General features: G+C 36.1%; 5 protein-coding genes across 8 annotated transcripts; 2 read left to right on the top strand and 3 right to left on the bottom strand.

Annotated features, from left to right (window-relative positions):
* Window positions 337–2,419, bottom strand: LOC109950254 (patatin-like protein 2). The gene is made up of 6 exons (XM_020568674.1): window positions 2,170–2,419; window positions 1,850–2,031; window positions 1,500–1,692; window positions 1,257–1,418; window positions 800–1,087; window positions 337–690 (listed from the first exon to the last, which is right to left on the bottom strand). Exons 1-6 carry the CDS (start codon window positions 2,281–2,283, stop codon window positions 475–477), a joined length of 1,155 nt encoding a protein of 384 aa, XP_020424263.1. The 5' UTR covers window positions 2,284–2,419; the 3' UTR covers window positions 337–474.
* On the bottom strand, window positions 5,126–7,585 carry LOC18769225 (patatin-like protein 2). The gene is made up of 6 exons (XM_020569115.1): window positions 7,472–7,585; window positions 6,735–6,916; window positions 6,360–6,552; window positions 5,923–6,084; window positions 5,491–5,778; window positions 5,126–5,371 (listed from the first exon to the last, which is right to left on the bottom strand). Exons 1-6 carry the CDS (start codon window positions 7,583–7,585, stop codon window positions 5,156–5,158), a joined length of 1,155 nt encoding a protein of 384 aa, XP_020424704.1. The 3' UTR covers window positions 5,126–5,155.
* On the bottom strand, window positions 9,426–11,553 carry LOC18769570 (patatin-like protein 3). The gene is made up of 6 exons (XM_007202083.2): window positions 11,260–11,553; window positions 10,971–11,152; window positions 10,629–10,821; window positions 10,354–10,512; window positions 9,937–10,224; window positions 9,426–9,823 (listed from the first exon to the last, which is right to left on the bottom strand). The coding sequence occupies exons 1-6, from the start codon at window positions 11,371–11,373 to the stop codon at window positions 9,599–9,601; spliced, it is 1,161 nt and encodes a 386-aa protein (XP_007202145.1). The 5' UTR covers window positions 11,374–11,553; the 3' UTR covers window positions 9,426–9,598.
* LOC109950249 (phosphoglycerate mutase-like protein 4) lies at window positions 13,738–17,412 on the top strand. Of its 2 annotated transcripts, none has more exons than XM_020568624.1 (7): window positions 13,738–13,960; window positions 14,136–14,211; window positions 15,487–15,537; window positions 15,646–15,756; window positions 16,120–16,251; window positions 16,609–16,684; window positions 17,009–17,412. In XM_020568624.1, the coding sequence occupies exons 1-7, from the start codon at window positions 13,911–13,913 to the stop codon at window positions 17,230–17,232; spliced, it is 720 nt and encodes a 239-aa protein (XP_020424213.1). In that variant the 5' UTR covers window positions 13,738–13,910; the 3' UTR covers window positions 17,233–17,412. The 2 variants fall into 2 exon arrangements, with proteins under 2 accessions (XP_020424213.1, XP_020424212.1); XM_020568623.1 differs by having other exon boundaries at window positions 13,740–13,960; window positions 14,133–14,211.
* On the top strand, window positions 17,510–21,511 carry LOC18771604 (phosphoglycerate mutase-like protein 4). 3 transcript variants are annotated; one of them, XR_002272556.1, is made up of 8 exons: window positions 17,510–18,283; window positions 18,405–18,483; window positions 19,281–19,331; window positions 19,438–19,548; window positions 19,917–20,048; window positions 20,135–20,201; window positions 20,616–20,691; window positions 21,067–21,084. XR_002272556.1 is itself a non-coding variant. In XM_007202446.2 (7 exons), exons 1-7 carry the CDS (start codon window positions 18,170–18,172, stop codon window positions 21,288–21,290), a joined length of 714 nt encoding a protein of 237 aa, XP_007202508.1. In that variant the 5' UTR covers window positions 17,510–18,169; the 3' UTR covers window positions 21,291–21,511. The 3 variants fall into 3 exon arrangements, 2 of the variants coding, with proteins under 2 accessions (XP_007202508.1, XP_020424211.1); XM_007202446.2 differs by lacking the exon at window positions 20,135–20,201 and having other exon boundaries at window positions 17,510–18,210; window positions 21,067–21,511; XM_020568622.1 differs by lacking the exon at window positions 20,135–20,201 and having other exon boundaries at window positions 21,067–21,511.

Here is a 25,269-nt window from a genome sequence, read left to right as displayed (position 1 = left end):
ATGTTTGGCGGAAATTCCAATCAATCCTTGTTTTAATATTACAGATACCTTAGTGTGGAAGATTCAAGGTATGCTTTGTTGTTAACGGGTCTTTAGGTGAAGTAATGTCCTACATATTAGTCTTGCATGGAAAGTGTGCGGCACTATGTTCTTAAAATGAATCTCTTGTCGTCTGTTATATATCAAAAATCCCTTTTGGCTTAGAATTGTTCTCATGTTTTTATATCATTAACCAAATAGGAGATACAAAGCCAACTAGGAAGGAATGGTGGGGCTTGTAGCTTAAGCAGTTAGCATTTCTTCCTTCATCGAGGTACTGAGTTCGAATTAATCGTCTTCAAAAATAGTTTGATAAAAAAAATCATAATAAGCCAAGCAGGAAATGAAACCCATCTGGGTGCAGTGATTCTTTATTTTTGAATTGAGGATCATGAATTATTAATGAAGAGATTGCAAGCAATCTATTGTTTTATTTTATCTGAGCTTCCTTCCCTCTGAGATCGTTTTAGCAAACTTGATCAGAGCATCTTCATAGGTGCCTTCTCCTTCACATTCCTCATACTTTCCAGTATCCAATTGCACCCGTGACACTGGCTTCTTCAACAGTGCATTTCCAATCTCCACAAGCCTTCTTAGATTCTTCTCTGTTGCAATATCAAGCGACGCTTCGTCGCCGGTCAACGAGTCATCCTGCAATTTTAACATCATAAGGAAACTATTTAGCATCATGCGTCAACAAAATGTTGTTATTTGTACCATATTTGCCGATTACGTAGTTGTGCTCGATCTAGAATCGTACCTGAATACGTAGATAGTTGTCCTTGGCCTGGAGGCATTGGAAGAGGGTGGACACATGAAAGTCAACCATATCAGAACTTGCGTCGGCAAAAAAGTCTACCAAAGGTGTGCTCCCATTGTGAAACAGCCAATTGATCAAACCCCATTTGGAGGCTATGGCTGCACTGTACTTCTCTTCAAGCTTGGCTGCACCTGTGCCCAATGATAGCACCTGCAACCTCGTCGCATCTATCGGATCTGAGTTGTGCTTCAACATCTCTCTGTTTATGTGGCTTATGGCCATCATTGTCTGTACATGATTGTAGATTAAATTAATTAATTCCTTAGTGCATTTTATGGGACATGAAAGACATTTTACGCCCTGATAATTTGGTATGTTATGTTTCTATATCGGTATGCTGAATAAACATAACATGTTAGATATTATCTGACAAGTTAACATTACCAAAACTACTTACAGGATTGTTAGCGGCAACCCCACCATCAACAAGATTAAAAGTGCGAGTCCTTCCCGCGTCATCCTTGACCTCGAAGTAGTGTGCCGGGAGAAAAGTGGGAGCTGCAGAGGTACTGACGCAAACATCCGAAAGCTTGGCATTCTTCAAACTACTTTCTTTTGCCTGTAACATAAATTTAAGTCAATTACCAAAAATTCCCAAAATATTTGAGGAGTGAAAAAAAACTATGGCTTCTTGTCTTACATCAATGGTTGAGAAGACCACAGGCTGAAGGTACTTGATATCAAAAGCTGGTATAACCACATTGGTTAGAGTCTGTTTGAGAGTGAGATCACCAAGCAGCCCATGAGTCAATGTGCGCAGGTACTTCCCATCATATTTTGGCCCCTTTACCTCGTCAACCATACTTTTTATTGATCCCAATAAGTTATTTCGACTGCAAATTCCAAGTCAACTTAATCTTTAGAACTTGTAAATTCATTTAAGCATACCGGTTAACTAATCTACAGTATCTAGTACACTGGGAATTGATACTCGGTACGTACCAACCAATTGTTTTCCCTTGATTTGATTAGTTGCTATAGAGAACTGACCTGCTCTGAGGAAAAATCTTAGGACTCTGGTCTAGATAGAATTTATTGATGTCCTTGGCTTCATACATGGGTCTGTTGTCCTTGTTCGGAGCTGTAAGCATGGTGGTGACAAGACCACCGGTGCTTGTTCCGGCAATTATGTCGAAATAATCTGCAATTCTTGCATCGGGGCCATCCAATTGCTATACCATGTAAAAATCATACCACTAAATTATCATTCAAGCAAATATAAATGATGGAAGTGAAGGCTATACATATATATTAACTGATTAGCACTTGAGCCTTATTATATAAATATTTATATGAAAAAATTTATGTACCTGAAGCTTGGATTCAAGAAAGGCCAGGATGGTGCTGGGAATTATGCCTCTAACTCCACCTCCATCAATGCTCAACACTGTCACCATCTTTCTCTTTACCAAGTCCGTCGACATTTTTCGGATTCAAATTAAAGACAACCTTGTTTAAATCGAAATCTCTCTTTTATAAAACCAGTATCTGTGAAGATCAACTATGTTCTTCATAGCAAAGAGCCCAAGAAATGGTTCAACTAATATATAGCCAGGCGGCTAAGCCTTCTAGATATAATTATATAATGCTCTTCATTTAGCTGCATGCCAATTTAGATATTAATTATTTAATGATATGCAACTTCATGATACATTAGCTTCCTTTAAACCTACTCTCTCACATAATATTGCCTGTCTCTGTCTGTATATATGATTATATTTTTGAACCACTACTACAAGTTGATGGTAAAGTCTTTGTTTTTTTTGTTTATTTATTATTTACTAACAGTATTTTCCACGCAAGTTGAAGCTTTTGTTGAAAGATATTGGAAAACCATCGATCTCTTCTCGGAAAGCTGCCTAATCCATTACAATGATGGGGCAACCTATACGCTTAATAATTTTTTGGTCAATTAATTAACATGGTCATATTCCTATGTTTATAATTGTCTCACGAATTTATAATTCAAGTGAAGTCTTTCTACTCATGAATTATAATTGAATTCTCGATAGCATTCAATTTGTAATCTTTGTACTCAACAATGCGAGAAACGTTAATGTTTATTTAAATCACAATAAATAAAAGTCAAAACAAGTTTGGATGACAACTATACTTATTGTCATTTGACAGTCAATCAGAGAGTGATCTAAACCACATTATTAGCGTAGTCAAAGCTGACGGGCTGACCCATAGCCATTGGATCATTGGATGGAATAATTGGATGGTCATGGTTGGTAAGGGAGAACCATAAAAAACGATGAAAATTGAAAATATGTTTTAAGAATGTATATGCAGCGGCACATGTTTTGAGCACTTTTTTATAGGGCTTTTTTTGTTTTCTTTTTGCTGGGACTGGAGACTTTTATGAATTTACCTAATCATATCCGTGACGAACTGTTTTCTTTTCTTGGCATAGTGAAAAAAAGAATGACATCCAATGGCTTGCTCTGTGAAATTGGAGATTTTGTTAAGAAGAATAATTCTCAGTTGTTATTGATAGAGCCAAAAGGCTAAGTATTTATAGAGATATTACAAGCTTAACTAGGAAAACTAGGTTACTTGGAGACTACTCCAAATCAATTACAATCAACTAATAAAAGGAAACTAAATAACAATTTAATAACATTCCTAATTTCCAACACTCCCCCTCAAGTTGGAGAGTGGATATCAAGAACGTCCAACTTGCACAAGAGATTGTGAAAGGTGTTACTCCCAAAGGTTGCTGATAAAGAGGCAGTGGTGTCACTGCTGTAGAGGGGGCAGCTGTGTCGCAGTTGTGTCACTGTTGTAATGAAGGCAAATTTGGAGGCAAATGGAGCAGCGGTGTGCTGCTGTAAAGGAGGTTGTTGCTCCTCTCAAATCCGACGATGTATGAGAGTCGTGAGTTGAAGGAAGCAGCACCCAAATAAAGTTGCATCTATCTCCCCATCAAATTTGACACTGATAAATGGTCAAGATTTGAAAGAAGAGAAATTGAAATAATAGTAAAGAGACTCAAACATGCCAGTCTCATGGCAGAAACAAATGCAAGAGGGGAATGTGGTAGCATACGGCTGTCTCATGAAGAAAAAACTTCAAAAAAAGAGAATAGTAAGGGAGGAAACCCAGCAAATCATGAACAGAGACAAAGACAAAGATAAGGTGCTCAAACTGAGAAGCGAAAAGGCAACTCAAGAGAGTAGCTGAAGAAGACAGAGACCGGCAGAACAGTCAAATGAAAGGCTCGACGAGCTTTGACGAGGCTCGTGGAGGAAAATAACGGCTCGGTGAGCGGTGACAAGGCTCACGGAGGAAATAAACGGCTTAGTGAGCAGTGACGAGGCTCACGAAGGAATCGCAATGAAGACGGCGTGCCTGCCGCAAGTGTAGACGACTTAAAAAAATGATGGGTAGGCTCGATGAAGGCCGAAGATGCCGTGGTTGTGGCAAGCGTAGTAGACATCAAAACATGGGCTCAATATCTGATTGCAACAGAGAGCATGACTAGAGATGGCTCAATATGATTTGTATAGAGAGCAATACTTGTATGAAAAACATAAGGAAATTGCAGCGCCAAAGAAGGGTGCGACTGTTGGTTTAGTTAGATGTAGGAACTGTGGGATGGTATGGCTTTGGTAGCGGGAATAAAATATTGATCATTGTGGAGAGGGTGAACAAGACAACTGTAGAAGATGAATACCCATCATGGGTGAGGGATGAAAAGCGCCAACGACTCTCAATTTGGCAAAAGATTTCAAAGATTAGCAACTAGGGTTGTGAAACATCGGATTGTGAAGAAATTAAGGTTTGTAAAAAAGTTTCAAGAGACGCCCTAGAATCAGTGCTCTGATACCATGTGAAATTGGAGATTTTGTTAAGAAGAATAATTCTCAGTTGTTATTGATAGAGCCAAAAGGCTAAGTATTTATAGAGATATTACAAGCTTAACTAGGAAAACTAGGTTACTTGGAGACTACTCCAAATCAATTACAATCAACTAATAAAAGGAAACTAAATAACAATTTAATAACATTCCTAATTTCCAACATGCTCGTTGGACTTTGACCTCATCCTCATGCATGTTACTAGTCTGTATTATTATTTTCTGTGATGAGCTGCTTTTGAGAGTTCATAATCAATAAAAATCTTTTAAATACTTCGTGCACAGAGTGATGTGCATTGAGGCCATTACTGTCTAAATGCATGAGCTCCAACTGTTCATAATCAATAAGACTAGTAATTATTCTTTTATTTTTTCTATTACGATTCACAACTAAATTAATGAACAATAAAAATTAAGATATTGCAATTTATTGTTCAATTGTGCTTCTTCGCATCCGAGAGCCTTTTGGCAAAATCAATCAGTGCTCCTTCATAAGTAACCTCTCCCTCAGATTTCTTATACCTGCCTGTATCCAAATGCACCCGTGACATTGGCTTCTTCAACAACGCCTTTCCAATCTCCAAAAGTCTCTTTAGATTCTTATCCGTTGCTATATCCACGGTTGCCTCCTCACCGCTCAACGAGTCATCCTATAATTTTTACAACATTAAGAAATACTATTATATCACCTACATAATGTTGTTATTTAGACCACATTTACTAATATATATAATAAAAAAATCTTGATAGACCACATTAAATAATGTACCTGAATACGTAGGTAGTTGTCCTTGGCGTGGACGGACTGGAAGAAGGTGGACACATGAATGTCAACCATATCAGAACTTGCATCACCAAAAATGTCTACCAATGGCGTGCTCCCATTGTCAAAAACCCAATTGATCAAACCCCATTTGGATGCCGTGGTTGCATTGTACTTCTCTTCAAACTTGGCTGCACCTGTGCCCAACGACAGCACTAGCAACCTCGTCGCATCTATCGGCTCTGAATTGTGCTTCAACGTCTCTCTGTATATGTGGCTTAAGGCCAGCATTGTCTGTAAATGGTTGTAGATTAAATTAATTACTTCCTAAGTGCTATGCCACGTTACATGTGTTGTTTTTGTCGAACAATCTGACATGTAATGTTAAAGCATGTTAAATATCTCATATATGGTAAGAGAACATTCCTAACTACTTACAGGATTGTTTGCAGCAACCCCACCATCGACGAGATCAAAAGTTCGGGTCTTTCCCTCGCTATCCTTGACCTCGAAGTAGTGTGCAGGGAGATAAGTAGGAGCAGCAGAGGTACTTATGCAGATATCCGAGAGCTTAGCATTTTTCAGAGCACTTTCTTTGGCCTGTACCATAAATTCACAACCCTCTTAGAATACCTACACGTTATAATTACCTAAATTGTTTACGAAAGAGTAAAAAGAATTATTTCAAATAATATCTTCCTCCACGTTTACTAACACATAAGCAATTAAAAAATATGTGAGTTTCACTATGAAATAAGTAATTTGATATTCTCAAAACCAGAATTTTGATCGACTAAGAAGGTGTAGTTGATCCAATTATATTTCATTACTTTCCCTATTCCAAGTAATTAAACATGTCATTAGTGTTATCTTACATCGGTGGTTGAGAAGATCACAGGCTGAAGGTACTTGATATCAAAAGTTGGAATAATCATAGTCGTGAGTGTCTGCTTGAGAGTGAGATCACTAAGCAGCCCATTTATCACTTTGCGCAAGTACTTCCCATCATACTTAGGCCCTATGACCGCACGAACCATACTTGTTATTGATGTCAATAAGTTATTTGCACTGCATGTTCCATAAAACTTAACATTAGATCTAATAAATAAACATATATATAACCTGCATTAATGTTCTGTGAACCTCTTTTTTTTTCAATATTATCGCATAATATTGAAAGTACGATAGATTGGTACTCGATACCAAACAATCTTTTTCTCTGTATTAATAAGCTGGTACGGATCATTGACCTATTTTGAGGGAAAATCTTAGGGCTGTGATCTAGATAGAAGGTGATGATGTCCTTGGCTTCATACAGGGGTCGGTTGTCCTTGTTGGGAGCTGTAAGCATGGTGGTGACGAGACCTCCGGTGCTTGTTCCGGAAATTATGTCGAAATAATCTGCAATTCTTGCATTTGGCCCATCCAATTCCTACTCCATGCACAGATCATAATACCAAAATTATAAGTAAAAATAAAAGCTGAGTGTATATATATATATATATATATATATATACAGAGAGCTTTCATTGAGGGATTCCTCAAATAAGTTATTTGAGGGACACTCCTTGTAGGCCCCACTCCGGATTGTATTTCACTAATCCAAACCGTCTATTTTGTAGATACTCATTCAAAGATCATCTCTACAAAAAATCACTTGAATCCGATATCATTTGACCACTCAATTAAGTTATTGAAATTTTAGCATTTTCTTGAAGCACCGTGTTCATTGATTTTGTAAGACACAATTGGATGTCGAAACGATTTCCGATTTGTCTAATTTTTTGTAAGGATGATCTATAAATGAAGACCTAAAAAATAAATGGTTTGGATCATTGGGAAAAAAATTGTAGGGTATCCTAAAGGGCATCCCTCAAATAAAATTATTTGAGGGATCCCTCAATAGAAGGGGACTGATATATATATATATGATATATATGGTGCATTTAGTATATATGAAATTAATGTATATTAATGCAGTACGTACTTGAAGCTTGGATTCAAGAAAGGCTAAAAGGATGCTGGGAATTATGCCTCTAATGCCACCTCCATCAATGCTTAGCATTGTCACCATGCTTCTCTTCGTCAAACCAGTCGACATTGTTCTGGTTCAAATTAAAGATAAACCTTGTTTAAATTGAGATTTCTTTGTGTAAAATCAGTACATCAATACTCACTTATATATATGAATATAACTGAGATTTGTGAAGGCTGTTTGTGAAGCCTGCCCAGATCAATTATGCTATTGATTAAATTAAATAATTGTATGATTAAGATTGTTCAACGACTACTACAAGTTGATGCCGAAGTAGGGTTATTTTTTACAAATATTTAATTATGTTCAAAAAATAATAATAATCCGTGCACGTTTAATCTGTTGGGGGCATCATTAGTAATATTATTGGATTAATCACTTCAAGTCATCTTCAAAATATTATTGGGCTTCATGCATATGTTTTGTATTTTAATACTCATTTCTCGGAAAGATGCCTAATCCTTCATAAAATTAATTTCTTAATAACTAATGGAAGAACATAGCCTCATATTGATCGGGCAAACTAATATAAATATGCTAAACATTGTTTTTTTGGTCAATTAACATGTTCATGATTGTGAAAGTTCTAGAATGGAATCTTTTCTCCAACAAAAAAAATATATATATATATATATATATAGAATCTCTTCACTAATTAGAACAATGATTTTTATTTTTATTTTTATTTTGGACAGAACAATGAGTGTTATATATACTGATTAATAACCACAAGATAATCATATGGACTGGAAAGCTTGGAGTGGAATTTTTCCACTCATGAATTATAATTAAATTCGATCACATTCAACTTGTAACTCTTATGCACAATCATGTGCGAAACATTTTTTTTAGTTATTTAACTGTAACTAAATAAATAGATTAACACAATATTAATGTGTTCGATAAACAAGAAAATATTCACAATAACAATCAAGATGCATGGATCGAGGGTAATCAAGCGTTATCGTGCCGCTCTCATGGAATGGAAGTCTCCCGAAATCCGTTCTAGTTCTAAGAGCATGGAGAAATATAAGAGTTTGGCTCTTTTTCTTATCGCATTTGAAGAAAAAAGGGGAAGAAAATGAAAATATTAAACCTTAGGATTGCATACGAAAAATACCGAATTTTTCGTTTTGTTTTTCATTTTCGTAAGGCCTATACAATTCAAACTGACCTAATATGATAATTGAATGTATCTAATCATATCCGTTACCAATTATTTTACTTGTAAATGTGTTGCACGCTTCCAACTTTTCAATCCATTGTTTGTTGCCAGCTTACCTTGAATTTTTCTTTACATTAAAACATCCAATGGCTTGCTCGTTGGACTTTCAACTCATCCTCATGCATGTTACTCATTATTTGTTTTTCTGTGATGAGCTACTTACACTTCGTAGTTCCTAATCAATAAAAATCTTTTATATCCTCCAAGTCATTCTGAGGCTCATGCACGCATGAACTCCAACTGTTGGGTTCGGCTTCTGCTGGTCCAGACAGTTCGAATGATAGCTTTGCAGTTTTAAGCCCCTGAAAAACTTTGGGTTGCTCATCATGATATCTTGGGAGTTTTTGGCTCAAAAATGAACTAAGACTTGTTCATATATTCGGCATCCTCATTATAGAATTTCGCATTTTCGGTAACTATGCATTATCTTTTATTATCTCCAATTTAAGTTAGATATTTTATGCAACCAGAAAAAGGGTTAGATATTTCTGCTCAATGTTACACTAATATCATCTTACCTAACAGTATCACGATTACACCAAAATATTATTGCACCTTTAGGTCAAACCTGGTCGGCAAAAGAGATTCTATGATGATATGGGGTAAGGTCACCTCCCCCAAAATTTATTTGGATTATAATGCCCTTTTTTATTTGCATGGGGTCGGGTGTTCAAAACAAGATAAAACATCAAACTCAAAATCATTTTTATTCAACATGGGGGCTTTGGTAATCTTACATCACCTAGTACGAGTAATTATTCTTTATTTTTCTATTACAACTCATACTTGAAATGATGAACGTGATAGACAAAATTACAACAATTAATTAAAGGATATTGCAATCTATTGGACTTTCATTTGTTTTGTCCAATCTTCTTTGCATCCGAGAGCCTTTTGGCAAAATCGACCAGTGCTTCTTCATAAGTACCCTCTCCCTCAACTTCCTCATACCTCCCTATATCCAAATTCACCCGTGACACTCGCTTCTTCAGCAGCTCATTTCCAATCTCCACAAGCCTATTTAGATTCTTCTCTGTCGCTATATCCACCGATACTTCATCACCGCTTAACGAATCATCCTATAATTTTTGCAGCATTAGAAAATTATTAGCATTGCTTACATAATGTTGTTATTTGGACCAAATTTACTAATTACATATTTCATACATGTGAATCGTGTTAAAAAATGTACCTGAATGCGTAAGTAGTTGTCCTTGGCGTGGGTGGATTGGAAGAGGGTGGACACATGAATGTCAACCATATCAGAACTTGCATCATTAAAAACGTCCACCAAAGGTGTGCTCCCATTGTCAAACATCCAACTGATCAAACCCCATTTGGAGGCCATGGCTGCATTGTACTTCCCTTCAAACTTGGCTGCACCTGTGCCCAATGACAGCACTAGCAATCTACTCGCATCCATCGGCTCCGAATCGTGCTTCAATATCTCTCTGTTTATGTGGCTTATGGCCATCATTGTCTGTACACAATTGTAGACTTAATTAATTCTTCATCGCTTTGTCAAACAGTCAGACATATTATATTGCATAACAGTTTATTGAGTCAAACATGTTAGATATGGGGCAAGAAAACGTTACAGACTACTTACAGGATTGTTTGCAGCAACCCCGCCATCAATGAGATCAAAAGTTCGGGTCCTTCCCTCACTATTGACCTCGAAGTAGTGTGCTGGGAGAAAAGTAGGAGCAGCAGAGGTGCTTATGCAGATATCCGAAAGCTTGGCATTTTTCAGAGCACTTTCTTTCGCCTGTACCATAAATTTACAATCTTAGAATATTACACAATTAACTATAGCTACACATTATAAGCACTAACAATGCCAAATTGTATACGAAAGAGTAAAATTCCTTGGCGTTAACTTACATCGGTGGTTGAGAAGATCACAGGCTGAAGGTGCTTGATATCAAATGTTGGAATAATCACAGTGGTTAAAGTCTGCTTGAGAGTGAGATCACCAAGCAACCCATTTACCAATGTACGCAAGTACTTCCCATCATATTTAGGCCCCATAACCGCACCAACCATACTTGTTATTGATGTCAAGAAGTTGTTTCGACTGCATGTTCCACACAAATTTTGTTGTGAATTTTTTTCTTTTTTTTTTCAATATTACTCTACAGTATTGGAAAGTACGTACCGTAGATTGATGCTCGATACCAAACAATCGTTTTCTCTCAATTTAATAAGTTGTTTTAGATCACTGACCTATTTTGAGGGAAAATCTTAGGGGTGTTATCCAGATAGAATTTGTTGATGTCCTTTGCTTCATACATGGGTCGGTTGTCCTTGTTGGGAGCTGTAAGCATGGTGGTGACAAGACCACCGGTGCTTGTTCCGGCAATTATGTCGAAATAATCTGCAATTCTTGCATTTGGCCCATCCAATTCCTATCCCATGCACAGATCATAATTAACACTGAATTATAAGCAAATATAAAAGGTGAAGCAAGTATATAGATATAATGTATGATATAATTGGTGCATTCAGTAGGTACCTGAAGCTTGGATTCAAGGAAGGCCAAGAGGGTGCTGGGAATTATGCCTCTAATGCCACCTCCATCAATGCTTAGCACTGTCACCATCCTTCTCTTTGTCAAACCAGTCGACATTCTTCTGGTTCAAATTAAAGATAAACCTTGTTGAAATTGATATTTCTTTTGGTAATATCAGTGTATCAATTTGGTCGCTTAGATAGATGAATATAGTTGACAACTTGAGATTTGTGAAGGCTGTTTGTGAAGCATACCCAGATCAGTTATGCTATTTATAGCAAGAACCCAAATAGTATTTTAATTATTGATATATCTAGCAGCCAAGGCGGGCATACTGGCTGGCTGACTGTCTTAACTAGGTAATCCTAGGCGGCTAGAACTGGTTTGGACCGTTTGGTCAAAGTCTTTTTTTTGTATTGCTCTTCATTAAGTTGGACGTGGATTAATTACAATTTTAAGTGCGTGGTGTTCCTACGTCATAACTGATATGTTATGGAACTAGGATATAATGTTAGTAACTACATACATCGGTTATAATATGAATAAAGTGATAACACCTTTTGAATGTCACAATGACAGAACAACCCTAGACCAGAAGTGGCTCTAACCTCTCGGATTTTTGATGCCTTTAAAATAAATTAGACATGATTTAGTTAGAAATATTTAGCTTTTACATATAATTTTTGAATACTTAGATGTTTGATATACTTTTATTTTATATTTCAACCCCCAACTCTACAATTTTAGCTCCGCGACCTAACGGAGAAGCATTGATTGTTGTTTATGTACTTTGTTGTCTACCTCATGACCTTCGAAGCAAAGATGCTACGTTAGCTTCCAAAAACCACGGTCTAACTTGCCCTTATATTATTGTGCAAGTTGGTCCTTGTTATATGCTTTTAGTTTTGGTCTTTTTTGTACAAGTTGATGCGGGTCGAACATCATGTCATAAAATTCATGAAGACTTACTTTAATCGCTTTTCAAGTCTTCGGGCTCCATTGCATGATTTGTATTGATGCCTTTTGTTGAAAGATGCCACAAGCAGCACGTGAATTAGGAAGTAACCGCATTTAAAATTACGAATAAATTCCATTCTCTTTTCTCGGAAAGCTGTGCCTAATCCATTACGAATAAATTCCATTATCTATAATGTTTTCAGTTTCTTAATGATTAATAGAAGACTAATAGCCTGATAATGATGGTACAATGACCTATTTATGCGTGTGCTTCCACAAGGCGCATGTAGAGTTCATGGTAAAATATATTTGATCGCCTTCTATCTTACTTATGCTTCAAGAACGATCAGAAAATTGAAAATGCTTACTTTCGTGAGGTTAAAATGACATTAGTATTGTTTAAACATGTTTAATCATTAATATTCAAGAAAGAAGTTGTGTTGTGGTATTCTTTTTCTTTGACTATATTTTCATCCACTACGAATTTTCAAAACAAGATTTTAATGAGCCACATAAACGACATCTGATTTGCAAAGAATTCTTGTACTTGATTGATTATTGAATGAAGTTTTTCACCTTCTTAATAAATAAATAAAAAATCATTAATATTCATTACAAATGTTTCACTTTTACTTTACTTTTATAGGTGAAACATGCATGTACCACGTTTCTAGATAACAAAATTTCCATCTCATCTTTGCCAAAAGGCAAAAAGGAAGTTTCATCGTTCATGGGTTGTTGGACTTGTACTTCATCTTCATCATGCCTCGCCATATAAGCAATGAAACCTTCAGTACAAGAATTCTATAACGAAAGTCATATATATGGCATTTAGGTAAGGTTCTATCTCTTAATCGTTGAATTAAATTGATTAGCTATTGAATTAAATTAATTAGTATAATCCAACGATTAATGAGTAAGACCTCAATTTAGAAAGGCTATAGCCTTCATTATAGAATGACTCCAAAATCCTCCATGTCACGGTTAGCCTGAGGCCGATAGTCATATGCATTGGGCCACTATTGTCTAAATGTAAATCAACCTCAAAGGTTGGGCTTCAAAATCAGGTTCATTTTGTTCTTTACGCTGGTCCAGATAAGAATAACAATTCATTTGCTAACATTTATTTGTTTATTTTTATAAAACTATATTATAAACTATTCTAATGAATATGAAGGGGATCTAACTTGGATTCAAGGCTGCTGATACGCTAACTTGACAATTGATCTAACTCATATCTGCAATTCATTTGCTAACATTAAACGTGGTGTACTTTCAGTGTAGTCCCTTCTGTTTTAAGCTTCGAAATTCATTTTTGTTAATACAAGCGATATTGTGTGAGACAGGAAGCAAATACAAAACCTCAAATTCATTTCTTCGTTCATCGTTATGATATTTTGGGCTTTTTGGGCCAAAAAATTAAAAAGACTTTCCAAAGTATTTGGAGCCCAATTATATGCATCAAGTGGCGGGCATGCATTGGTGGGAAGTAGTAAATTGTAAGCCTACAATTCAAGAGCGAATCAGATTCCATTCTTTTGACGAAGATTAGATTCCATTATTTTGCTGAAGAAATTCAGATTATTCTATTTGGAATTGGATCCTGAAATTTAGTGAAATGCTCAGTCTCTCACTAAACCTCGTCAGTCGTCACATAGCGCACTGCTTAACGTTGACGCAGTGCGGCCGAGTCATCCATGGCAACGTCATCAGTGCCCGAGTCGTCCATGGCGGAGTTCGATTCCAGGTCCGATCTCACTCTCATTCTCCTTGCACCTAAATTCTCCGTTTCGTTCCAATCGCATAGTTCCTCGATTAGTGTTTGTATATCAATGATCGAATCCCACGATTGCTGGAAAGTAATAAAATTGAAATTGAAATTTTTATTCTTTTTTTTTTTTCTGGTGAACTCAATGCAGCAGTGTTGGCTCGGATTACGCGGAGATCATAGTACTGCGTCACGGTGAAACGGCCTGGAACGCTGATAGAAGAATCCAGGTCCTTTTTCTCACTTCAACCTTTAAAAAGTTTGATCCTTTTGTTTAAATCTAGGCATCTTTTGGTAAGTTTTCTAATGTTATGCATCTTATGCGATTATCCGTGTTGGCGAACTTGGTTTTTGTTACTTGTTTGATGAGTAGAGATGCTAATATTTTTGAAGTTAGCTGATTTCACAATCTCAAATGTTATGTTCTAAGTCTATATTCCACAGCCTATTTTGTCTGTGATTATATCGAACGTGTTATGCAAATGCAAGTAATCATTTATTAAAAAAAGGGTTTGTAAGACTGCAACTAATTCCATGTATACACTCTGCATATTTTATCAGAAATGTTTTTGTGGGAACATAATGTTGTTCTTTACCCCCAATCAACATTTGCCACACTACGTGATCACGTCTGACGCAGCACAAGCGATCAGTGTTTACAAACGTAAGCCTAGAAGAAACCAGAGTCTGGAATCCACCAGCGAATAAGAAAAGTCTCAAGAGTTTTGATTAAAAGCATAATAATCTTAGGCAACACATAAAGGTTGCTTCAATACATTAGCTCGACCCTAGGATTACCCCAGGGAGGTTATTGAAAACCAAACATCAGCAAAATGGAAATAAACGAAAAGTGTAAAATTAACTAAAATAATTAAATGCTGTTTTCGAAGCTCAAATGTCCTCGAATGCCCAAAATCCACCTTAAGTCACAGCATAGGTATGAGTTTGACTTGTGACGTCGTTTCCTTTCCGGAAAGGCATCATATGATCCATTCGGAGCTCTGACGCCAAATCTGTAAATTCTAGCTGCGACCTTTTTCCATTCTTCGGTCCATTTCTTCTTCAATCCATTCTGCCATTTGTTCTACATCAACGTCATTATATTAACATATGTTTTTTATCATCGTTTAAATATGTTTTTGGTGCCCATGGCAGATGCTACATTTTTCTTGTTTAAAAGACAAAAACAATGCACTCATTGGTGCAATGCCCAGTTTTGGGGGTGGATGCCACAGGAGCCACCAAGCTTGGGTTGCCATAGCAGTCAAAAATATTTCCCATAAAAAGCCATCTTAAGCACTCCTTTTTTCTTCTTTTTTTTCGTGGTTCCAATATGCTACCAAAGTGCCCCTTAGAAAAGGCTAGGTTACTGGTATGTGTTCATTTCTGATGCGTTATGCCCAGGATGACATACGAGTAAAGTTCCTGGATCATCAGTGCAATTTATCCTTGTTTTTTGAAACAACTAAATTTAAAAGTTGAGTCAATGCATTTATTTTGAACAGGGGCAACTGGATGTTGAATTAAATGATGCTGGGAGGCAGCAAGCAGCTCTAGTAAGTTACAAATTGTATATATACTTGCTGTTTGAGGGACACATGAAGGTTTTGAGTCTTTTGTCCTTTGGTCAATAATGTCTGAAAATTTGGCTTTTACTCCCGAAGTTGGGTGATAGGTTATCCAAGGAGCCCAAGATCTCCCTTGTATATTCTTCTGACTTAGCAAGAGCTTATGAAACTGCGCAGATAATTGCAGCCAGGTGCGGCGGGCTAAAGGTTGGTAACTTTGTTGCTCTCTGTTGCATGTAGTAAAGCTGATTGCATAATTGATAATACCAGTTTTCATTGAAGTAATGAATAATGTATATCTTACAGCAAGTGCTTTGATGCTCTAAATCATATAACTGACAGACGTGAAAATGAAAGCTGCATAGTATACATACATTACTGTGTTTTGGTAATAGTTAAGTAAAAACTTGGAGTCAATGTCTTGATAATCAACTCATCTGTATAAATGTTACTGACAATGGGAATTGGATAAAATAATTTATTTTTTTAACATGAAGCCATGCATAATTTGGAAAAGGGAGAATGTTTCTATTCATCATATGTAAATAAAAGTCTTGGTTTAAATTTCAGGTTGTAACAGATGTTGATTTACGAGAAAGGCATTTAGGGGATCTTCAAGGCCTTGTATTTGGCGACACTGCCAAACTTAATCCTAAGGCTCACCAGGCCTTTGTATCTCATGAGACATGCCAAGAGATTCCAGTAAGCAATCTTTTTGTATTTTAGGCCTGAGGCTTTATCAAAGTTAGTACTTTGAATTTTGTAACTAAGTTTAATAGCCACATCATAAAAGTACTCAATGGAGAAATATTATGGAATTGTCTGCCCATGACAGCTAGCCTATTAGAGGTCGAGGTCTACATTTTGGACTGTATTTCTGTAATCTTGGAACTGCCTGTCTTTGCACCTGACTAAGGTTGATGCTCCAGTCCCTAGTTTGGCCTTGGAGAGAAAGGACTCAGAACATATAAGATTTGACATTGTCATAAAAGCTTGGATGGTACTATACTAGTAGATTGCAATACAATTTAATGTTATTCTACTGTTCTACACATGCAGGGTGGTGGAGAAAGTCGCGATCAACTTCATCAACGTTGCACGTCATCATTGCAGAGAATTGGCAATAAGCACAAAGGTATGGTTAGGGATGTCTCTTTTGTTGGGGAATTTGCAAAATCTTTCTTCAATCAAGTTTTAGTTAGTTTGCGAACAGAATGATCCAATACCCTTTCCATTTTGAGGTGTACTTAAGTAAACTACAGTTCAACTATTTCCTTGTCACACATTTAACACACGTCATAGAATGGTATGAACTCCCAATGAGCACTTTTAGTTCATCTGCTGTTGTCGCTTGCCTCTTAAAGTTTAACTCCGCCACAACAACAAAATGCAAATTTAGAGTAAGGGTAACACAAAGTTGCAATCTGAATGTTTATATCCTGGCTTGTTTCAATTGCAGGAGAGCAAGTAGTTGTGGTCAGTCATGGAGCGGTTATTGAAACACTCGACAAACAGGCTTCCCCGGATGGCAGGTCTGTCAGATATGTACTCAATGCATCCGTCAACATATTTCACGTGTATGATGACGGCAAATGGACCGTAAAATCCTGGGGTGATGTTAGTCACCTCAACCAAACAGGTTCTCTGCAATCAGATTTCGGCAGGGACGAAAAATCTGGTTAGCTCGTTCTTAGGATGCTCTCGTAATCTGTAGTAATCCATAGAATGACGGAATTGACTAATCACTATTCATTCAGAATTTCATTCAATATGTATGGCCTAGATCGGCTGATGCCGAAATTTGTTTCATTATCTCATTAAGGATTCAGGAATGAAAATGCAAGTGAGGCCATCCGAAATCAAGAGCTGAATTCTAGATTTTGGAGGAATTGGAGTATTGGGTGGGAGGGTATTCTAATTCCTAGGGAACTAACCTATTAAGAATAATCCAACAAGAAGTGCATTTTAGTAATCAAATTGGTTTCAATTTCGATTCATGGTAATTTATTTTAGTAAACTTATAAGGAATCAATATTATTCCTACTCCGATTCTAGATAGTTTAGTAAACAAGTTCAATGGGAATATGGATTCTGACTCCTCAATTCAACTCCTCATTTAATTACGTATTAGTAAACATGTCATCATTGCAGTGCAGTCCCATCAGTTTTAAGCTTAGGAATTTTATTCTTTGTTAATACAAGCAATATTGTGTGAGTAAGGAATCAAATACAGAACCTCAAATGGATGATAAATTATTGTGTCCACTTAAGCTATAAATCCATTTTAAGCACGAAATTTTTTGAGATGTCCATCATTATGATATTTTGGGCTTTTTGCCCACAAAGATAAAATTCCCCAAAGTATTTTGGGCGGCGGGCATTTATTGGTGGGAAAGTAAACTGTTGGCCTACTGCAGACAGAGAGAATCAGGTTCCACTATTTTGACCGAGAATTTAGATTCCATTATTGTTGTGCCGAAGAAATTTGTCGGATTCTTCTATTTTGGATCCTGAAAATTATTGAAATGCTCAGCGCCACAAGTTCTCTGCCTCTCACTAAACCTCCTCAGGCGTCACAGAGCGCACAGCTTGACGTTGACGCATTGCGGCCGAGTCATCCATGGCAACGTCATCAGTGCCCGAGTCGGAGTCCGATTCCAGGTCCGATCTCACTATCATTCTCCTTGCACCTAAATCCTTCGTTTCGTTCCAATCGCATAGTTCCTCGATTAGGGTTTGTATATCAATTATCGAATCCCAAGATTGCTGGAAAGTAATAAATTGAAAAGAAAAGAAAAAATGTGAAGAAGCTTTTTATTTAACTTTTTAAATTTTTTCTGGTGAATTCAATGCAGCTGTGTTGGCTCGGATTACGCAGAGATCATAGTACTGCGTCACGGTGAAACGGCCTGGAACGCTGATGGAAGAATCCAGGTCCTTTTTCTCACTTCAACCTTTAAAAAGTTTGATCTTTTTGTTTAAATTTAGGCATATTTTGGTAAGTTTCCTAGTGTTATGCCTTTTATGCGATTACCCGTCCTTGCGAACCTGGTTTTTGTTAGTTGTTTGATGAGTAGAGATGCCAAACTTTTGAAGTTAGCTGATATCACAATCTCAAATGTTATGTTCGAAGTCTATATTTCACAGCTTATTTACTCTGTGATTATATCGAACATGTTATGCAAATGCAAGTAATCATTAAAAAAAAATGGTTTGTAAGACTGCAACTAATTCCATGTATACACTCTGCATATTTTATCAGAATTTTTTTTGTGGGAACATAATGTTGTTCTTTACCCCCAATCAACATTTGCCACTACTACATGACCACGTCATTATATCAAGAGTTAATATGTTTTTGGTGCCCATGGCAGACACTGCCTTTTTCTTGTTCAAAAGACAAAAACAATGCAACCATTGGTGCAATGCCTAGTTTGGGGGTGGCTGCCACAGGAGCCACCAAGCTTGGTTGCCATAGCAGTCAAAAAAATTCCCCTGAAAAAGTTTCCAGCCATCTTAAGCACTCCTTCTTTCTTCTTTCTTTTTTCGTGGTTCCTATACACTACAAAAGCGCCCCTTAACAAAGGCTAGGTTCTTGGTATGCTTTCATTTCGGCTGCTTTATGCCCAGGATGAGGCATGAGTAAAGTTCCTGGATCATCAGTGCAATTTATCCTTGTTTTTTGAAACAACTAAATTTGAAAATTGAGTCAATGCATTTATTTTGGACAGGGGCATCTGGATGTTGAGTTAAATGATGCCGGGAGGCAGCAAGCAGCTGTAGTAAGTTACAAATTTTATATATACTTGCTGTTTGAGGGACACATGAAGGTTTTGAGTCTTATCCTTTGGTCAATAATGTCTGAAAATTTGGCTTTTACTCTCGAAGGTGGGTGATAGGTTATCCAAGGAGCCCAAGATCTCCGTTGTATATTCTTCTGACTTAGCACGAGCTTATGAAACTGCACAGATAATTGCAGCCAGGTGTGGCGGGATAAAGGTAGGTAACTTTGTTCAAGTTGCTCCTTGTTGCATGTAGTAAAGCTGATTGCATAATTGATAGTACCAGTTTTCATTGAAGTAATGAATAATGTATATATTACAGCAAGTGCTTTGATGCTCTAAACCATATAACAGACAGACATGAAAATGAAAGCTGCATGGTATGCATACATTACTGTCTTTTGGTAATAAGTTAAGTAAAAACTTGGAGTCAATGTCTTGGTAATCAACTCATCTGTATGAATGTTACTGACAATGGGAATTGGATAAAAGAATTTTTTTTAACATGAAGCCAATGCATAATTTGGAAAAGGGAGAATGTTTCTATTCATTGTATGTAAATAAAAGTCTTGGGTTAAATTTCAGGTTGTAACAGATGTTGATTTACGAGAAAGGCATTTAGGGGATCTTCAAGGCCTTGTATTTCGCGACACTGCCAAACTTAATCCTAAGGCTCACCGGGCCTTTGTATCTCGTGAGACATGCCAAGAGATTCCAGTAAGCAATCTTTTTGTATTTTGGGCCTGAGGCTTTATCAAAGTTAGTAGTTTGAATTTTGTAACTAAGTTTAGCAGCCTCATCAGAAAAGCACTCCATGGAGAAATATTATGGAATTTCCTGCCCATGACAGCTAGCCTATTAGAGCTGGAGGTAGTATACATTTTGGACTGTCTTTCTGTAATTTTTAGAACTGCCTGTCTTTGCACCTGACTAAGGTTGATTCTCCAGCCTCTAAGCCTTGGGGAGTGAGGACTCAGAACATATAAGATTTGAGATTGTCATAAAAGCTTGGATGATACTATAGTAGTAGTACTAATATTGATCTATGTTGTCTAATCATGTGATAAATGTCTGGTTGATGACCTATTCCTTATGGACTGTGCTGTTTTATTCGTGGTAAGGAGGACTAGTGTCACATGGCATGTCATATCGTGGTCAGAAAGGGTGAAAATCTACCAATATGTAATTACAATAATGGATGCCCTAAATTCTTTTGGGGAATGAATTTTAGCTTTGGAGATTGCAATACAAATTTATGTGTATTCCACTGTTCTACACATGCAGGGTGGTGGAGAAAGTCGTGATCAACTTCATCAACGTTGCACATCTTCAGTGCAGAGAATTGGCAATAAGCACAAAGGTATGGTTAGGGATATCTCTTTTGTATCTTTACTGCTATGGAATTTGCTAAATCTTTCTTCATTCAAGTTTTAGTTAGTTTGCGAACAGAATGATCCCATACCCTTTCCATTTTGAGGTGTACTTAGGTAAACTGCAGCTCAACTATTTCCTTGTCACATGTAACACATGTCATAGAATGGTTTGAACTCCCAATGAGCACTTTTAGTTCATTTGCTGTTGTTGATGCTATGCCTGTAGAAACTATTCCAATGTTATTAAGACCTTGCTTGCCTCTTAAAGTTTAACTCGGCCACGACAAAAAATGAAAATGTAGAGTAAGGGTGACACAAAGTTGCAATCTGAATGTTTATATCCTGGCTGGTGTCAATTGCAGGAGAGCGAGTAGTTCTGGTCAGTCATGGAGGGTTTATCAGAACACTCTACAAACAGGCTTCCCCGGATGGCAGGTCTGTTGAAAAAGTACTCAATACATCCGTCAACATAATTCACGTGTATGATGACGGCAAATGGACCATAAAATCCTGGGGTGATGTTAGTCACCTCAACCCAACAGGTTATCTGCAATCGGGTTTCGGCGGGGATGAAAAATCTGGTTAGTTCGTGATTGGGATGCTCACATAATTTGTAGTAATCAATAGAATGCTGGAATTGACTAATCAGTATTCAGTCAGAATTTCCTTCAATATGTATGGCCTAGATCGGCTGATGCCGAAATTTGTTTTGTTATCTCATTGGCCAAGCAAGACTAAAGCCACATGATTGTTCAATCGACATCAACTTTTCAATTTTAGCAATAAGTTGAATTTATTGATATGATTTTTGGGATTGCAAATTGCTTGCATCTTCATTTAAGTTGCCAACTTCCACAACCAAAATGCAAGTTGTATTGCTTGACCTACCACATGCACCCAAAAAAATAAAAATAAAGTTGCACAATTCTGACCCAGTGACCTCGTACCTAACCCCCACCTGCACCACATTTCTTGGGTTGGAAGAAGTTCAAGCATAAGATATGACTCTGAGATCATAGAACAAATGCAGTCTTATGTATCCCAAAATCACCGGGGCAACTATCATGTGAGCTGGAGTTTTTTTCTCTTATTGAAATGCAGTTTTGTTCTGAGATGAAAAATTCTTTTGGATGTATGTGCTTATTAGAATCGGTTGTAGCTCTCATTATGATTTGGTATAAAGTGGTTGTCAAGTAGATGGCTACAACGTTTTCTGATTGACTGTTGAGAAGAGTCTTCAAACCCCCATGAGCTCCAGTGTTCAAAATATTCAGGACCCAGGTAAGGGTGCTGAGTACAGCTAGGGATGGCAATTTTTCCCGGTCTGAGCTATCCCCATGGGACCCCGCTTTAATGAGGCTGGGACGGGTATAGAATATAGCTTAGAATGGGTATTCGATTTAAGTCGATTCTAATCACTAAAATTTGGAGTTTCATTCGGTAATATTCATAAAATTGAAATACATGTCATCACCTACAAATTTGTATAGTTCCGGGAGACCACAAGGATTCAAACCTAAGTTTTAGGTCACGTATACTTTGTAATATACTTTCCACATTGATATTGTATTTGTAGTCGCAATGTTGGAATTCAACATTAAGCACTCATTAGACTTATGACTTCCGTTAGAAAAATATTAAACAGATACCCAAAAAAACCACATGATTTTGACCACAAACATAATCTCAAGTATAGAAATATAAAAGCACAGCATCCGAACTCTGAAAGCATCATCATAAGACACATTGACCCTAAAAAAAAAAGATGGATGGAGAGAATGATTCAATAGCAATGATAAAAATTTCTTATTAATCTCATGGGCAATGTAATTATGTAAGCATGCGCGTCATGCGTTGCGTGGGGCTTCCTCATATTAAATCACAAATACTCAGGTAGTTATCCAAACGTGGACAACTCTAATAATTTATATTTGGGATTTTCATGTTCCTTTTGTGTTTTCTCTCTCACTTTCCATTGAGAGATCTTTTTGACTTCTGCATCTCAAAGATCCTTTTTTGACTTGACAAAAAAATAAAAATAAAATAAAATGGAATTATTCTATGCCAACATCTTGATTATATATTTGGTATAATGATGATGTCTTTTGCTGGGTCAACCATAAAATAATTTTAAGTTGCATCATGTTTGGGTTTTCTCTTTTAACCCATTCGATTTCATTGGCAGGCTCAAACATGGTGCAATGTATATGCCATTTTAGATGCATGAGCCAAAAATTTGGCGCCAATCCAATGAGACTGTTGTTGTAGTCCATTATTATAATCACAATGTTTATTATCGTTATTATAAGGGTCAATGTCTCTCGAACAATACCAGACATACCACATTTATATATCATATTGTAGTTAATATTCAGATTTTGACAAAATAGCACCTAAAGTTTTGTTTTATTGTTTCTTGATTTTGTCATATCTCATATAGGTTTGCTATGGTTAGTTTAGGATAAAAGTTCACCTTTTTTTTTTTTTTATCTTTGTTAAATGCGATGAAAAATGTAAATTTCGACCGTGTTGGAAAGATTAGTAAACCAAAAAAGGTAAATTAAATAAAACTATAATATATATATATATATATATATATGATTTAACCATAAACAAGGAGGCTCAATTGCGGGAAAAAATGCAATCATATCTGGACAATATGTATCAAAATTTTGGATGATGTTAAGATGAAGTGGTTTGGATTTTGGTGGGGGGCTGAATCATGACCATAGTGTTTGGTGCGCAGCAAGATAATGCATAATGAATGTTGTTTGAGTTTGGAATGTGAGTTTGCCATTTTTAGTGGGGGACAATTGGCTTTGGGTTTTCTCAGGCCTCTGATTTATTTATACATGAATATATTTATCTGATTTCATTTTCATGGAGCATCATGATTTGAAGTTAACCAATTTATTCTTAGTTTAGCGGTTTTTTTTTTCTTCTTGTCAATGTTGAAGAACCGATAAATTTATTGTTAGTTGTGTATAACTCGTGTCACATGCATGTTGTGAATATTAGGTCAAATACATATAAAATTTTATCTTCATCAAATGCAAAGAAGATAATCATCATATACCTTTTCTTTTTTTGGGGTTTTGTTAGTATCTTAAGCAATTAAGTGGATTTTATTTTGATGGGGTTGTACGAGTAAATAAAAGGATTGTTTCATGCTTATGACTTACGAGATGTGCGTTTCAGGATTAATAAACAAGTTGAGTTAACGATATTACTAAGTTGTTAAGACTTTGTAACTTGAGTGGTAAGCGTTTGAATTTTCCCTCCCATTATATAACTTAAACATGAGACAATACACGAGATGACAAAAAGAAATTTTAATTTGTTGTATGGTATCAAATTTTGTAGGCGAAAATCTTAATACATCCATAAGAAAAATAAATTTAATAACTCTTAAGAAATTAGTACGAAAATAATTTGACTGGATCAACCGAAAATTAAATTGCAGAATTCGGTGGAGACAACAAATTGAAGCTCCTTCTTATTCATTTATTGCTGCCGATTTCATGTGAATTGGAAGCTCCGTAAAGTCCAAATTCATATCCCTTTTCTAAAGTTTTTTTTCAAAAAAAGCCACGCGTCCACTAATATCCCTTTCTTGGTTAGCAAGTTTATTGTTCTACTATTCTCATTAGTTGTGAAAGGGATGGGTGTTTTTTTTTTTTTTTTTTTTGGTTTCTTAATGAATATAAATAGAGTTTCCCATAAACCTCGTGCATTTATATTTATAATCGAAGTGCATGCCTCATACATAATATATATATATATATATTATTAAGGTCTTGTACTACTAATTTCATGAATTTTTTTTTTTCATATCGATTTTATTATTATTTTGTCGGATCATCATGCCACCTTATTGTACATTCTAACCATTTATAATACAAGGGGTGTATTGAAACTAAAAAGATAGTAACATATTATGACCATCCAACACAAATTTTTAAGTAAATTTAGGTTTTACCCATAAAAAAACTTTCACTTTTGGAAAAAGCCAAAGCTTTTTCAAAAAAGACAGAAAAACCTCTCAACTTTCAAACCAAAGACATGCAAATGTAAAGGATTCCTTAGGAAATCAAAAAATAAATAAGGGCAATTTTGTCCATTTTGGCTTCTTTTAAAATTTTTCTCTCTCCTTTGGGCTTTTCCAAAGTCTCCCAATTTTTATTAGAGATATTTAGTGATATACCCATTCTTAACACTAATATTATAAATAAACTATACACCATTGAATTTCTATAAACAAACAAACAAAAAAAAAACCCAAAAAAATGACAACTGGCCTTATTGAATTTAATATTGAATATTAAATTACTTTGATGCCCTATTGAGTGTTTTGGGTACTTTTATGAGATTTTGGTGTTGGGCTTGTTTTAAGAAATTGATGGTAGTTTTGTAATTTATAAGAAGTTAAAAGCTTTTTTGTAATGTTGTAAATGAGTTTTGGGTGTGTTTCTAAAGTCTATTTCATATAAGGTATTTTTATAATTTGGACTCCTATATTGGATATAATAGTGAATCTCCCTTTTTATTTTCCCTTATTAACAATC

Source organism: Prunus persica, chromosome G7, assembly GCF_000346465.2.
Source record: "Prunus persica cultivar Lovell chromosome G7, Prunus_persica_NCBIv2, whole genome shotgun sequence".
NCBI lineage: Eukaryota > Viridiplantae > Streptophyta > Magnoliopsida > Rosales > Rosaceae > Prunus > Prunus persica.
The sequence above is the reverse complement of the archived record's forward strand: the minus strand, read 5'-3'. Positions and strand labels throughout refer to the sequence as shown.

Excerpts from the sequence above, each read along its gene's own strand:
- LOC109950254 (XM_020568674.1), bottom strand. The coding sequence starts at position 2,283 with ATGTCGACGGACTTGGTAAAGAGAAAGATGGTGACAGTGTTGAGCATT. Across the intron at positions 1,088-1,256 it reads GGGTTGCCGCTAACAATCCT|ACAATGATGGCCATAAGCCA; the intron begins GTAAGTAGTTTT and ends AATCATGTACAG. Across the intron at positions 691-799 it reads ACAACTATCTACGTATTCAG|GATGACTCGTTGACCGGCGA; the intron begins GTACGATTCTAG and ends TTAAAATTGCAG.
- LOC18769225 (XM_020569115.1), bottom strand. The coding sequence starts at position 7,585 with ATGTCGACTGGTTTGACGAAGAGAAGCATGGTGACAATGCTAAGCATT. Across the intron at positions 5,779-5,922 it reads GGGTTGCTGCAAACAATCCT|ACAATGCTGGCCTTAAGCCA; the intron begins GTAAGTAGTTAG and ends AACCATTTACAG. Across the intron at positions 5,372-5,490 it reads ACAACTACCTACGTATTCAG|GATGACTCGTTGAGCGGTGA; the intron begins GTACATTATTTA and ends TAAAAATTATAG.
- LOC18769570 (XM_007202083.2), bottom strand. The coding sequence starts at position 11,373 with ATGTCGACTGGTTTGACAAAGAGAAGGATGGTGACAGTGCTAAGCATT. Across the intron at positions 11,153-11,259 it reads TCCTTGAATCCAAGCTTCAG|GAATTGGATGGGCCAAATGC; the intron begins GTACCTACTGAA and ends TGCATGGGATAG. Across the intron at positions 10,225-10,353 it reads GGGTTGCTGCAAACAATCCT|ACAATGATGGCCATAAGCCA; the intron begins GTAAGTAGTCTG and ends AATTGTGTACAG.
- LOC109950249 (XM_020568623.1), top strand. The coding sequence starts at position 13,911 with ATGGCAACGTCATCAGTGCCCGAGTCGTCCATGGCGGAGTTCGATTCC. Across the intron at positions 14,212-15,486 it reads ACGCTGATAGAAGAATCCAG|GGGCAACTGGATGTTGAATT; the intron begins GTCCTTTTTCTC and ends TATTTTGAACAG. Across the intron at positions 16,252-16,608 it reads AGACATGCCAAGAGATTCCA|GGTGGTGGAGAAAGTCGCGA; the intron begins GTAAGCAATCTT and ends CTACACATGCAG.
- LOC18771604 (XM_020568622.1), top strand. The coding sequence starts at position 18,075 with ATGCTCAGCGCCACAAGTTCTCTGCCTCTCACTAAACCTCCTCAGGCG. Across the intron at positions 18,484-19,280 it reads ACGCTGATGGAAGAATCCAG|GGGCATCTGGATGTTGAGTT; the intron begins GTCCTTTTTCTC and ends TATTTTGGACAG. Across the intron at positions 19,549-19,916 it reads CCAGGTGTGGCGGGATAAAG|GTTGTAACAGATGTTGATTT; the intron begins GTAGGTAACTTT and ends GTTAAATTTCAG.